Genomic DNA, 15,291 nt, shown 5'->3' with positions numbered 1-15,291 from the left:
CTGTTAGCTCCTCAAGGGCAGGGGCATTTTTTTATACTTGTTTGTGTGCTGTGTAGCTCACGACATGGTGCCTCGTATCAGAACATATAACAAGTGGTTAGTAAATACTCAATGGTAGATAGCAGCAGATTTCATAGTAATGATGCTTATATATTTATTAATGTCCTGCAGTGTATAATTATTAATGGCGCAGCCTCTTCAGAGAAGAGTTGAAAAAGTGTGCCTCCCTTCCCTGTTTACAGAGAGGTTGTGGAACTATGGGTAGAAAACACTGCATAAACTGTCAGACAAAGCTAATCCGGCTTGGTTTTGCAGAACTTTTTTTTTTTCCTTTTTTAAATTCTCCATTATAACAGACTTACTGGAAAGGGGAAGGAGAGGCGTTGAGAAATGAGGATAATAAAATAAACAAATTTTATTTGAATCTATTAATTGATCCATTAATTAAGAAATTATGCTAAAGAAAAAAGTTATGTATGAAAATATCCATATACTTTGACCCAAAGAACCCACAGCTAGGCATCTACTCCAGGGAGGTAAAAAAACAAAAGGGTTCCACCATGAACCCCAGAATACTCAAGGGCACTTGGAGCAGCAAAGAACTGGAAATGAAGTAGAGACCCAGCCATTGGTAATGGCTAAACAAATGGGATCACAGAGGTTATCTGGTCCAAACCTCTTAACTTTACAGATGAATAAACTGAGGCCCAGGAAGCTCGGGTGACTGGCCCCAAATCACCCAGGTAGTGACACAGGTGAAGTGAACACCTGAGCCAGGGCTCTTGCCATTGAAGGAGGAATTGATTGATTCAGAATGAAATAAGCAGAAAAAGGAAAGCAATTCATAATGTAAATGGACAGTGAAAAAGACATATGCTAAGACCTTTATTCAGTAAAACCACTGATAATCTTGGCTCTGGAGAAGAGCTGAGAAAGTGCACCTGCTTCCCTTCTTTGTACAGGCAGGGCAATGTGGGTGTAAGATATTGCATAGACTGTCAGATTCAGATGATTGCTGGTTGATCTTGCTGAATTGCCTTTTTTGTTATTACAATTACAAAGGATGGTTCATTGGATAGGGGAGGGGAAAAGGTAGAAATGAAACGGATTTTTTAAATGACAATAAATTTTTTAAAAGTAATGTGCTAAAACTTAGATTGGGAGATGTAATATTTATATTTATATTTGAAGGATTCTGGTGGATCTGAAAAATGAGGTTTGGTATCAAAAATGTCACGATCCTGTCTGCAGAGCAGAAAACTTCAAATCAGATTGTAAGTTTTTGATTGTTCAAGACGGTTTTTCCAGAAATTAAAAAATTAGATGTTTTTCTCAAGCAATAAATAAAAATTTCTCCGATTTAGGTTTCCCATTACCAGCTGAAGTGTGCCTCTTATATCTGTTTAAAGAGGTATGTACTATTTTTTTGTTATTTTAGAATAGCTAACTTGTCTTTGAATTAAAGGTACAAGTATTAATATTAATTATTAAATCTAGGTCATTCTGAAACTTAAGAAAATAGCTTCCTGTCCCGTTCCTCCTTTTCCCCAGATATGTATGATTAGCATGATGTAAAGGATGAGGATGGCTGCTATTATTGTTCTCTTGTGTGTTCATTTTTGAAATTTCATTCATACTTGGCCAAACCTCAGAAATATTAAACCTTTAGTGCAGACAAACGCAGAGCTCAGGGCAACAATTTGAACAGCTGGCTCTTTACATTCCCAACATTGATTCCTACTAGAACCTTATTCACATTAGCACTATGAATTAAATCCCTTGATAACTAATTCAGTAAGCTTTTTAAGTTAATTTTTTCCATCATAGTAATCACATACCCAATATGAAGGAGCTAGAAGCTATTTAGGTTATATAAGCTTATTTTATTGGGATATAGAAAAATTATCTCTAGTGTAGAATGGATAAGGAAGGTTGCAGAGTAATTGTTCTTAGAATCAGGGCAAATGAAGAGAGTTTCTTTTGGATAAAAGGACCAAAGGAAATAATTTTTGTATGAAGCTATTCCTTTGGTAAACGTAATATACTTACTGAATAAAACAAGTTTTTACTTAAAGACATTACAAAACAAGTAACAGTGCAAAGGGAAAAAAGATAATTTTTTTAGAAAAGAAAGTGAAAAACAACTGAATTAACAAAACTTTGTCTGGCTTTTTATAAAGATCAATAAGATGACAAACTGTTTACTAGCAAGTATAATCACTCACAATTAAGAAAGACAACTTAGGGGGTGGCTAGATGATGCAGTGAGTAAAGCTCCGGCCCTGGAGTCGGGAGGACCCGAATTCGGTTCCAGCCTGAGACACTTAACACCCACACAAAAATACTAGCCGTGTAACCTTGGGCAAGTTACTTAACCCCAATTGCCCTCCAAAAGGCAAAAAAAAAAAAGACAACTTAATCAAAATTAGAAAAGAAGGAGATATCATTACAAATACAAAGTAATTAAGAATTCCATCAGTAAATGTACACAGCTACATGCTGATATATTTGAAAACTGAAGCAAAAGGAATAGGTGGTTTTTTGCAAAACTATGAATTAACAAAATTAGAAATAAATAAAAATTTCATTGAAAGAAATGGGAAGCAATCAGTGAATTAGCCCATAAAAAACACCCCATTCAGGTGGGGTTTATTGGTGAATGTTTTCCAAACCTTCGTAGAAAAACAAACTGTAAAGATTGGTGTTCTTCTATCTTTACAGTTTGTTTTTCTTTTCACATTCTACTTGTATACGTTTTCTCCTAGTTCTGCTCATTTAATTCTTTATCATTTCATTCAGATGTTCCCAGAATTCTCTGAAAATTCCTTTTCCCAGAGTTTTTCTTCATCTTGATTTCTCACCTCTTTGAAGATCCTTGAGTATTGCCCCTCTAGTATTGCTTAACAACTCTTAACAGTTCTTTTTTCCATATCTCCTCCCTCTTGAGTTTGATGTATCTAAACCAAACTGCTTTCTTTTTCAGATGAGATCCCACTGATGCCTGCTGCCCCTTTCTGCATGTCTGCATACTCTTTTCTCATGTACCCCAATTGTAAATGAGGAAAAAAAACATGTTCCCTACTCTTATTCTGCCTTTTCATACTAACATATTTTTTACTTTACTTACCTTTTACTCTCCCTTTTCTTTCCCCTTCTTCAAACCCACAAAATAGGATGAGGTACCTACAACCTCTGTTTCTCTTATTTAATTCCCACAATGCCCTTTGGAAGACATTAACGTTCTGAAGGGATGCTTGTATTTTCTCTCCCTATTAGAGTGTTAGCTCTACAGCATCATGCAGCCTTTTTCAATTGCTTGAGCAGGGTTTCTCTTGACTCATGTTCATATTCCAAAATTCCTACTTAACTCATATTTTCATCAGAGATGCCTTGAAAATCTCTTCCATTAAATATCTTTTTAATTTTTCCTGTAGGATCATAGTCAACTTTGCATGGTAGGTTATTCCTGGTTGTGAGGAATACTGAATTCCAGTATCTTCTTATGTATCTTACTTAAAGTATCCTACTTGAAGCTTCCAGGTCTGGTCTTGTGTGATTCTGACTGCAGCTTCTTGGTACTTTTTTCCCCCTTCTCCAGCTCATTTAATTAATTTATTTATTTATTGGAATTGATTTGTTTATTTTTAGTTTACAGCATTCATTTCCACAGTCACTTGAGTTTCAAATTTTCTCCCCCGGCCCCAAATAAAGGATCTACAAATATCTTCACATTGATCATTAGTCAGATTGTAAAGAAGGATTATAACTGATGGAATGATCATTGGGAAAAGGGAAACAAAACAAGAAACACAGCAAGTTGTTTGTTTCATTCTGCATTTTGACTCCACGTCTCTTTCTCTGGATGTGGACAGCCCTTTCCATCTTTTGGAGTATATATGTAACATATATATGTGTATATATATTATTATATTATATATATAACATTTTATAACATTGCATTGCTGAGAGGAGCCCAGTCTATCAAAGTTGGTCATCACGCATACGTTGTGGTTGTGATTGTGTACAGATTTCTCCTTGTTCTGCTCTTCTCACTCAGCATCAGTTTATATAAGTCTCTCCAGGTTATTATGAAGTCCGTTTGCTCTTTATTTCTTATAGTATTCCTCATTCATATACCACAACTTATATTTCCCAATTGATGGGCCTTTCCAGTTGTTTGCCACCACAAAAAGAGCCGCTATAAATATTTTTGTACATTCGGGTCCTCCCACTTCTCTGACCTCTGGGATCAGACCCTAGAAGTGGTATGGCTGGGTCAAAGTGCACACACTTATTTATTTGCTTTTTGGAGTGCAGTTGGGGTTAAGTGATTTGCCCAAGGTCACACGGCTAGTTTTTTGTGTTATATGTCTGAGGTCAGATTTGAACTCAGGGTCCCTCTGACTGGTGCTCTATTCACTGGGCAACCTAGCCACCCAAGGGTATGCACTTACATATTGCTCTCCAGAATGGTTGGATCAGTTCACAACTCCACCAACAGTGCATTAGTGTTCCAATTTTTCCACATCTTCTCCAGCATTTATCATTTTCCTGTTTTGTCATTTTAGCCAATCTGGCCAGTGAGATGTGTTACCTCAGAATTGTTTTGATTTTCATTTCTCCAATCAATAGTGATTTAGAACATTTTTTCATATGCTAATAGATATTTTATCTTCTGAGAACTGCCTTTGACCATTTATCAATTGGGTAATGGCTTGTATTCTTAGAGATTCAACTCAATTATTTGTATATTTTAGAAATGAGACCTTTATCAGAGACACTGGTTGCAAAAATTCTTTCCTAATATTCCACTTCCCTCCTAATCTTGGTGACACTGCCTTTATTTCTACAAAAGCTTTTCAGTTTTAATGGAATCAAAATTATCCATTTTGCATTTTATAATTCTAACTCTTGTGAAGTCTTCCCCCCTCCATAGATCTGACAGGTAAACTATCCCTTGCTCTCCCAGATTGCTTACAGCTTTTGTATGGATCCCGTTTTGACTTTTAGTGTACTGTGTAAGATGTGTCTATGCCCAATTTCTGCCATACTATGTCCCAGGTTTCCCAGCAGTTTTTATCAGATAGTGCGTTGTTATCCCCAAAACTGGGGTCTTTGGGTTTATCAAACAATAGATTGCTATAGTCATTGGATGCTCAGTCTCCTGTACCCATTGATCTATTCCTCAACCAGTACCAAGTAGTTTTGATGACTGCTGCTTTATAATAGATTAAAATTTGTTATGGCTAGGCCACTTTCCCTAGAATTTTCTTTTCATTAATTGCCTTTATGTTCTTCCAAATGAATTTTGGTACTATTTTTTCTCGCTCTACAAAGTAAATTTTTTGGTAGATTGATTGGCATGGCACTAAATATTAATAATTAATAATTTAGGTAGAATTGTCATTTTTATTGTATTAGCTCCATGAGCAAATGATGTTTTTCCAGTTAGTTAGATTTGACTTTGTGTGAGAAAAGTGTTTTGTAATTGTGTTCAAATAAGTCCTTGGTTTGTTTTGGCAGGTAGATTCCCAAATATTTTACAATTTCTACAGTAACTTTAAATGGGATTTCTCTTTCTATCTCTTGCTGTTGGATTTTGTTAGGAATGCCAATGTGGGTTTATTATATAACCTGCAACTTTGCTAAATTTGTTTATTATCTCAGGTAATTTTTTACTTGATTCTCTAGGATTCACTAAATATGTCATCATATCATCTGCAAAGAGAGTCTCTTCTTTGCCTAATTTGATTCCTTCAATTTCTTTTTCTTCTCTTATCATTTCTCTGATACTAATCAAATTGAATGAGAGGGGTGATATCTTTGTTTCACCCTGAAAATGCTTGCTGATGGTTTTAGGTAGATGCTACTTATTATTTTAAGAAAGACTCCATTGTTTTTTGTCAAAAGCCTTTTCTGCGTCATATAATCATATATTTATTGTTGATGTGGTCGATTATACTGATAGCTTTCCTGATAGTGAACCGCACTTGCATTCCTGGAATAAATCCTACCTGATCAAAGTAATTTTTGCATCTATATTCATAAGGGAAATTGGTCTGTAATTTTCCCGATTTAGGTCTCATAAAAAAGAATTTGGTAGTACTCCTCTAGTTTCCTGAATAGTTTGTAAAGAATTAAAGTCAATTGTTCTTTAAATGTTTGGTAGAATTTTGGTAGAAGCCCTGCAGATTTTTCTATTGACGAACAAGCCATTGATGGCTTGTTAAATTTCTTTTTCTGAGATGGGTTTACTTCCTCTTCAGTTATTTGTCAGAATCATCCATTTCACTAAAATTGTCAAATTTATTTGCATACAATTGAGCACAATTGAATAATTAGTGTTTTAATTTCATGTATCAAAAATGATACTTTGGTTTTTTGCTTTTTTATCATTGACTTTTATTGTTTTATTTATTTACTAATCTCTCCTTTGGTTTTCATTATTTGTAAAAATTGGGGGTTTTCAATTTGTTCTTTTTCTGGCTTTTTCAGTTCATACCCAATTTATTGACCTCCATTTTCTCTATCTTATTTATGTATGCATTCAGGGGATATATAAAACTTGCCCTAAGTTTTATATATCCCCACAAGTTTCTCATTGTTATTCTCTTGAATGAAGTTTCCAATTAGTTTTTAGTCTGTCCTTCCATATAATTTTTTTTATTGCATCATGATCTGAAAAAGATGCATCATTTAATATTTTTTTGTGCCTGTGGAGAAGGTGCTTTTTTTCTCCATATCTATTTCTTTATTTTGAGGTTATAGAGATTAAAGTCCCCCACTATTATAGTTTTGCTGTCTATTTCTTATCTAATATCCTTAACTTCTCCTTTAGGAATCTGGATGCTGTGCATTTATGCTTGGTGCATAAATGTTTAGTAGATAAGAATTAATTAGGTAATCATTATAATAATATATATAATTTAAAAAAGTAAATTTTACTCCAGCCTTTTTTACCTTTACCCTGTGTAAAATTACCCTGTGTACCCCATTTCAAATGTGTTTCTTGTAAACAGCATATTATGATTTCTTTTTTTTTTTTTTTAAGCAATCAGGGTTAAGTAACTTGCTCAAGGTTACATGGCCAGTTATTTCTGGGTGTGGTGCTGAGTGTCTGAGCCCGGGATTTGATCTCCAGGTCGTCCCAACACTGGAGCCAGTACTCTTACTCGCTGAGCCACCTGGCCGCCCCTAAGCAATTGGGGTTAAGTAACTTGCTCAAGGTTACACGGCCAGGTGTTTCTGGGTGGGTGCTAAGTGTCCGAGCCCAGGATTCGATCTCCAGGTCGTTCTGACACTGGAGCCAGTACTCTTACTCGCTGTGCTACCTGGCCGCCCCCTCATATTATGATTTCTAATCCATTCTGCTATCCACCTCCATTTTATGGGAGAGTTCACTATCTTTCCTTCCATCTTATTCCCTCCCATTTATGCTTTTATTTTTCCCCTTCTCCCTTCTTCCTACTCTCACTCTCCCCCCCTCCTACTGCCGATACTGTACCAAATATGACAAGAATAGATCTTTCCCTCTATTATAAGTTTTGAAACAATATCACTAATATATATTTTGCATGGCTTTACATGCACAATCAGAATCAAACTGCTTGCCTTCCCAGGGAGAATGGAGGGGAGGGAGGGAGAGTCTGGAACTCAAAATTCCAAAAATGATTATGAGTTAATCTAAAAAATAAAGGAGTTCTTGTCCTTGAACTTGGGAAATTAGTATATCTCTATAAAAGGTTCTACAGTCAGAAACACTTTTTTGCTTTATTAACTTCTGATTTACATTTTCTCCCCACTTTCCCCCACCCACCGCCCCAAAATAGCAGTCCCACAGGATATCCCCTCCTCCAATCTGCTCTCTCCCATATTTTCTCCCATACCACTTTCGACTTTTCCAGTGGATCTCAGTGCCTGTATATCTTATTTCCCAATTACATGTAAGATGGTATTAATAATATATATGTATGTACATACATATATTTGAATATTTGATTTTAAAACTTTCAATTCCAGATTCATTACCCTCCCTCCCTGTCACCTACCCCCACCACTAAGACAAGCAGTTCGGTATAGGCTGTACATGTGTGGCAAAACAACAACATAGTAGATACGTTGTAAAAGACTGACTACACTCCCTGCCATCCCACCTCACACCCACTCCACTCTCCACCCTGATCATCCATACCTTTTCAAAAGTGGATGCTTCCAACTTCCCTCCCCCCCCTACTCTTCTGTAGGGTGAGATACCCTATTTAGTGTGTATTTCATTCCCTCCCCAAGCCAAATTCAATGAGAATAAGGTTGACCCATTCCCTTTTGCCTTCCTATTCTTCCCCTCCGTTGTAACCATTTTCCCTTGCCTCTTCTGTATGATAGTTTACCCCATTCTGTCTCTCCCCATCTCCTCTCACCTCTTAATTTCACCTTTTAAGTATCATCCCTTCCTGTTAAATTGGTCCTGTGCCCTCTATCTATGTATACCTGTAAACATATATACACACATTCACATATGTATTCATATGACCACATAACCTCATACATAGACATATTTCTAATCCCTTTAACTACTCAGAAAAATTTCATAAGTTACATAAACATAAAGTTTTCCCATGTAGGAATGTTAATAGTTCAACTTAACAAAGTTCCTTATGATTTCTTTTCCCTGTTTACCTTCTCATGCTTCTCCTGCTTGTATCTAATTGTCAAATTTTTTTATTCAACTCTGGTTTTTTCAGCAAGAATGCTTGAAAGTCCTCTATTTCACTGAATGACCATATTTTCCCCTGAAACATGATACTCAGTTTTGCTGGGTAGGTGACTCTTGGTTTTAATCCCAGCTCCCTTGACCTCCGGAATATCACATTCCAAGCCCTTCGATCCCTCAGTGTAAGAAGCTGCCAGATCCTGGGTTATCCTGATTGTGTTTCCATAATATTCAAATTGTTTCTTCCTGGCTTCTTGTAATATTCTCTCCTTGATCTGGGTATTCCGGAACCTGGCTATAATATTCCTAAGGAGTTTTCTTTTTCAGTAGGTGATTGGTGGATTCTTTCAACCTCTATTTTGCCCTCTGGTTCTAAAACATCAGGGCAGTTTTCTTTGAGAACTTCCTGGAGGATGATTTCTAGGTTCTTACTTTGGTCATGGCTTTCAGGTAGTCCAATAATTTTTAAATTATCCAGGTCAGTGGTTTTTCCCATGAGATATTTCACATTGCCTTCTATTCTTTCATTTGTTTGGATCTGTTTAACAGCATCTTGATTTCTCATAAAGTCATTAGCTTCCATTTGCTCCAATCTAATTCTGAAGCAATGATTCTCCTCAGTGAGCTTTTGAGATTCTTTTTCCATCTGGCAAATTCAGCTTTTTAAGGCATTCTTCTCCTCATTGCCTTTTTGAGCCTCCTTTGCCATTTGAGTCAGTCCGTTTTTTAAGGTATTATTTTCCTCAGTCAGGCTGTTGACTCTCATTTCATAATTTTCTTGCATTGTTCTCATTTCTCTTCTTCCCAATTTTTCCTCCACTTCTCTTATCTGCTTTTTAAGGTCCTCTATGGCCTGTAACCAGCTTGTATTTTCCTTTGAAGTTTTTGGTGCAGGAGTTCTGACGTCACTGTTTTCCTCCTGTTCCATACCTTGCTCCTTCTTGTCCCCAAAATAGGAGTGTAATGTTGGCATCTTCTGTCTGCTTTCTTTTGCCTGCTCATTTTGCCACTCAATTACTTGACTTTTGGGCTTTTTGCCACGCTTTTGTTTGAAACACTGTGGTTTTCTCAGCTGCCAGAGGTATTAGATGGGTGCCCTCTCTGAGGTCTCAGCCTCTGGCAAGCTGGACACACACCCCAGGACCTCCACCCTAGACAGCAATCCAGATCCAAGCAGGTTAAAGCAAGAGCGATTACCCCTCAGACTGGTGCTTGGTCCCCTTACACTCCCGCAGGCCAGGAGCTGAAGCTGCCACGTGGAGCTGGCTGGCTGTGCTGGCAGCTCAGCAGCTTCTCGCCCCGGGGGTAAAAGCCTGCATTCCCACTTACTGGTCCCAAAGTCCAGACTGCACTGGCCTCTCACCTTGTCCTTTGCATCTATGTGTTGATAAATCTGGAAACGGCCACAACTGCTGCTGTTCTAGAGTCCCTCTGGCTGATGGCTGGTCAGGCCTGCCCTGGGGCTAAAGCCTCGTGGTGCTGGGCTCCGCTCCCAGAGCACTGCGCTGGATTCCTGCCGCCTGGCAGGCTGTTCTCAGCTGGAGGTTAGCTTCTCTGTGTCATTTTGTGGGTTCTGCAGCTCCAAAGTATGTTTAGAGTCCCCTTTTAACATGGACTGGGGAAGGTGGAAGCCATAGCCAGGGGAAGGTCGTGCTTCTACTCCGCCATCTTGGCTCTGCCCCCATTTTTTTTTTTTTTTAAGCAATTGGGGTTAAGTAACTTGCTCAAGTTAAGTATCTGAGCCCGGATTTGATACCCAGGTCATCCCAACACTAGAGCCAGTGCTTTTACTCACTGAGCCACCTGGCTGCCCAGATATGTCTTGATACTTGATGTCCTATGCTTAACTGATTGGTTCTGGTTCATAACAATGAGGGAAAAGCTCATCTCCTCCCTCCCTTCTTTCCCTCTACTATAATATTTTTATGGCTCTTTGTGTAGCATAATCTACCCTTTTCTGCTTCATTCTTTCCTCTTCTTCCATTGCAGTCCCTTTGCAGCGCTTAATTGTTTCTTTTTATTACCCACACCTTCTATAATAGAATTCTCAATATTAACAGGTATCAGTTTCCCATATAGGGATGTAAACAACCTCTTGTTGATATTTAACAAGTTTTGTGTGTGTTTTCTCTATTTACCTTTCTATGTCTCTCTTGAGTCTTGTATAATTGGAGGTTGAATTTTCCATTGAGCCTTTTCATCAAGAAGTTCTGGAACTTCTTCACTGAATCCATATCATCTCCTTGCTTACAAGATTGCTTTTTTTTTTTTACAGCTCTTTTACTTTACGAAAAATCATATCAGATCTTTTGGTGTAGAAGCTGCGATCCTTACTGTGGTTCTGTGATATTTGAATTGTTTCTTTCTGGCTCCTTGTAATCTTTTCTCCTTTACCTGATAGCCACAACATTTATCGTACTTTTCAATTAAAGATCTCTTTCAGGAGGTGTCTGGTGGATTTTCTTGATTTTTCTTTTACTCTCTGGTTCTAGGATCTTAGTTTTCCTTGATGAGCTCTTGGAAGATGTTGACCACTCATTTTTTTCATGATTTTCCTGTAGACCAATAATTCTCAGATTATCTCTCCTGGATCGGTTTTCCAGGTCAGTTATTTTTCCATTGAGATATTTTACCTTTTAAAATTGTGTCTTTGTCTTAATGTATTTTGGGGTGACATGGGTGTACTCCTCCCTCCCTCCTGGCTTCTTTTGCTGACCCCCACCTTCTGGGCATAGGCCTCCTTCTAGGCTTTCAAATTGAGAATGCTGGATCTTTGGGGGCCTTCCATGGCATCTCAGAAGATGTTCTGGTCTGAGCACTTCCCCATTCCAAATGTCACTTCCAAGTTTCAAAGCTCACCTGGCTGGCTTTGGGAAACTTACTTGCCTTTGTTGGCAATCTGCCTTTCTATGCTCCTAGAAACCTTTTTCTGCAATTCTGTGGAAATATAATTTACACGGTATTTCATTGCATTTCTTGGTATGGTATGATTTTTAGGAAATGTGGAAGCAGGGCTGCCATCCATCTTGGTTATAAGTATCTGGTCTGTGATTTTGTTTGAATATTTTTTTTTTTTAGGATGGTGAAGACAATATTTTGAATGGCACGGAAACTAGGAACATTGGAACTAACCAAAAATCCTCAAATTCTCAAGAATTATCTTCTAGTATATTGATGAGAGAGGTGCCATCAGATGAAGACTGGAATAATGGAATTGATGACACCTATTTTTTGGAAGCTGTTGAAGATGTTGAGTTTGCTGAAGCTACAGCGGAGAGTCTGACCGGTGACATCCCCAAAGAGGATGAGATTCCTGATGCACTTCTCATACAGGTGTTAGAAGAACAGTGTAATTTGACTTCAGATAGTGGTTAAAGGTAAAATGGTGGCCTTTTTCAATCTCATTATAAACAAATGAATTCACTGTTTGTTGTGAGCTGTTATAGAGAAGACTCAAGTTCCCACATCTATGCTCCATACTGGCTGTGTGACTGAGCCTGGGCAACCCACATAAGCTCCTTGGCACTTTTCTAGTGAAAAGGCAGCTTTCTGGACCAAAGAAGGTGCTGAGAATTATCTACCCTGTTGAAATCACACGTTTTAGTCTGGGGCCTTATAATTGATACAGTACCCAATTTTTCTTACCTTTTGAACATTTTATTTTGAACAGATATTTCTATTGTTTATTAATTACATTAATTTGTTAATAAATTTAATTTATAAATAAATATTTTAATGGTTATGATCTCAAATATTGAACAAAACCTGTGTTAATGCCAACAATGTAATATAATGCCAACAAAACAGCAGGGACAGGTAATTCAGAAATCCAGGCCATGAACAAACTTGCTAACCTTTAAGTTAACTGTGCCCTAGGCCTGTGAAACTCCGGAAGCAAAGAAACCAGCACCCCTGAGCTGCAAGGAAAACTGAGGAAGCATCCCTGAAATTTCAGAAATTAGACTTTATCCACATAAAACAAAAGTTTTAGAGCCCTCCTTGGTACTGCTGCCCTGCTGGCTTCTGAGTCACTCTTCACTAAGCATTTATCAATCATTGGAGAGAGACAGCAAAGCAAAAAACATGGTTCCTGTCTTACATTCTAAGCAACGTGCAAAAAAAAAAAGTTCAGATATGTAATAGAAGAGAGAGAATCAGGAAGGGCCTCCTGCAGGAGGTGGAATTGGAGCTGAAGGATCATTTCAGGAGTGGAGGGTGAGGTCATTGTCACCAGCCTGGGAAAGGAAGGAGGGTTCCAGGTGTGAAAGGCTTTAAAAGCCAAAAAAAAGGAAACCAGAGGTGATCAGAATACATCACATTGCAGATGGTCTGGAGGCAGGGAGCCCAGCCAGAAGAAGGGGGATGGAGTTGTTGGAAAGGTGTGAGGGATGGGGTGAATTTGAAGTTTTCTTGGCAAAGATATTGGAGTAGTTTCATCTTCATTTTACAGAACATTAAACACGGTTGCTAGGTCAAGCCACCCTACTGCTTCACCCAGCTGCAGTGGTGGGGGTAAATTGTATTTGTAGATATTTGGTGATGGAACTGGGGATTCTTTTGCTGGCAACACTGCCAAGTCAGACAGGAAAGGAGCACAGCCCCCACATCTGCTAACCTGAAAGAAGAGCCTCCCTGAGATACCTTGTCTGTGGTCTGTTTTTCTTCTCTGGCCTACCCTTGGTTAATGTGGTAAATGAGCAAGAGAGCTTGAACAAGGCTCCTTTTCCTTTAAGAGAGAACTTAGAATAAGACAAATTCAGATGTCCAAATTAAACAGCTTCATTTTGAGTCTGGATAAATGAAGTGGTTAAAATAGACAAAACTGCCAACAACTATTTGAAAAAATATGATGATTTGAATGTTGAAGATGAAAGCTGGTCCAAGCTGGAAATAAATAATATACACATTTATTGTGGGGAAAACTGAACAAATTGTGAACTGATTTAGGAAAAACTAGGAAAACATGACAGCAAAAACCAGAACGAAACTCAGCTGCAATTTTTAATAACCAAACTTGGTGCCAGAAGAATTGAGAAACTTTCCATTTTTGCAGAAGTGCAAAATATTTGTGTAATATCATATGTTAGGGAGGGAGTTAATGCAAATATGTTAGAAATAACAATTATTTTGTCATTCAGAAATGAAACTCAGTGGATAAAACACACTAATAACACATACATACATATATACATATAATCTGATTTTAAAAATACTCTCATTTGTGGTCAACAAGCTGCTGAAGATGACAGTTGATCTTTTTCAGGTGTTCTGCTGCTCCTGAAACGTCTCTTGCTTCAAACAGCAGAGCTGGCAGGCTGGACAAGTCATACTATTGTAGGAAAAGTAATTGAAATGACTGGATCAATCAATATAGTATAGAACTTAGAACTTATGAAGAAGGACCCCAGGAAGACAGTGAAAGTCTTTGAGGTTTCTTGGTCCTAACATCTGCTAAAATGAAATGATGCCAGTTATTTAAGGCAGACAGACTTCTGGACAGACATTTACATTTTCATTTTCAGCACTACAGAGAAGCCACTTTTGTTCTCAGCACTGAGATATATCATACCATATCAGGGATTTGGCCCCTGTTCAGATGCTTTCCCGTGAGGATTCCTGGTGCCTGGCATGTCCTCATCATCACTCACTTTTTGTTTGTCCCAGTGCTTGACAATTCTTGTTTGAATTTGATCTTCCCAACACCTCAGGGTTGTTATGATTCCCATTTTACAGATGAGGAAACTGAGGCAAACAAGTGAAGTGACTTGGCAAGGTCCACACAGTGTCTGAGGTACTGAGGATCTTGACTCAGGTCTGCCTGACTCCAGGCTAAACTAAAAAACCAGCCAAATCTAAATCAATTTTAGCTGACTGATGGATTAAAAAAAAATAAAATAATTGCCCTCAGGAAAAGAATGTAATGAATGGATATTTCCTCCAATGATTCTGCAGCTAGCTGACACCTTATGACACACTCATTGTGCCTGGAAAGCCTCAGTCTCAGTTTCCTCATCTGTAAAAGGGGGCTAACAGCTGTGAAGATCTGCAAAACCAGTGCTGTTTCTAAGACATATTCTCACCTCTTCTCTTTCTGTTGGGGTTTTCCTTTTAAGAGCTGCATAATCATGATGGAGCTGCTTTAAACTGGATAAAAACCACATTGCTTCTGTGAGGGAAGATTTTCTTTCTTTAAGCTCCTCATATTTTACTTGTAGATGTTTCAACTCTGGCTTAGTCCTGAAACAGAACAACATTGTGTGGCCACAGGTGAGAACAAAACGTGGCAGCTGCCCCAGCTGTGTGCCCCTACTGTGTGCAGCTGGCAATACAAAAAAAAAAGGGTAGGCCCTACTTTCGATAAATTTAGAATGCAATGGATGAGACAGTAGGCAAACCAAATACCGTGTTTCCCCGATAATAAGACACTGTCTTATTAATTTTTTGGACAGAAAAACACCAGAGGGCTTATTTTCAGGGAAGGGCTTATTTTAATGAACATTGACAGCAATTTTAATAAACAGGTAAATGTGAACCAAAAAATGTACCTTTATTCAATAAGCAAATCACTGGGGAAGAACAGG

At 38.0% G+C, this 15,291-nt stretch overlaps 2 protein-coding genes across 6 annotated transcripts in view; one reads left to right on the top strand and one right to left on the bottom strand.

Annotated features, from left to right (window-relative positions):
- Positions 1-12,462, top strand: part of PRIMPOL (primase and DNA directed polymerase) — a 45,069-nt gene extending 32,607 nt beyond the window's left edge. For 3 of the 5 annotated variants that reach the window (XM_069096034.1, XM_069096020.1, XM_069096027.1), the window contains 3 exons: positions 1,192-1,274; positions 1,365-1,411; positions 11,789-12,462. In XM_069096034.1, the coding sequence (XP_068952135.1) occupies positions 1,192-1,274; positions 1,365-1,411; positions 11,789-12,085 (427 nt within the window). In that variant the 3' untranslated portion in view covers positions 12,086-12,462. Of the gene's footprint in view, positions 1-1,191; positions 1,275-1,364; positions 1,412-11,202; positions 11,314-11,788 lie in introns of all 5 variants that reach the window. The other 2 variants (XR_011169869.1, XM_069096048.1) reach the window with 2 other exon arrangements.
- A 1,236-nt stretch (positions 12,463-13,698) lies between these two features.
- CENPU (centromere protein U) overlaps positions 13,699-15,291 on the bottom strand; it is a 47,312-nt gene continuing 45,719 nt past the window's right edge. Inside the window, exons 12-13 of the mRNA XM_069096062.1 lie at positions 14,791-14,947; positions 13,699-14,039 (exon numbers count right to left, since the gene is read on the bottom strand). Coding sequence (XP_068952163.1) covers positions 13,926-14,039; positions 14,791-14,947 — 271 coding nt within the window. The 3' untranslated portion in view covers positions 13,699-13,925. The remainder of the gene's footprint in view (positions 14,040-14,790; positions 14,948-15,291) is intronic.

This window comes from Petaurus breviceps, unplaced genomic scaffold (assembly GCF_028583685.1).
Source record: "Petaurus breviceps papuanus isolate PSGF00001 unplaced genomic scaffold, PetGlider_PUasm1.0 126, whole genome shotgun sequence".
Classification (NCBI taxonomy): domain Eukaryota; kingdom Metazoa; phylum Chordata; class Mammalia; order Diprotodontia; family Petauridae; genus Petaurus; species Petaurus breviceps.
This window is presented reverse-complemented; position numbering and strand designations above follow the sequence as displayed.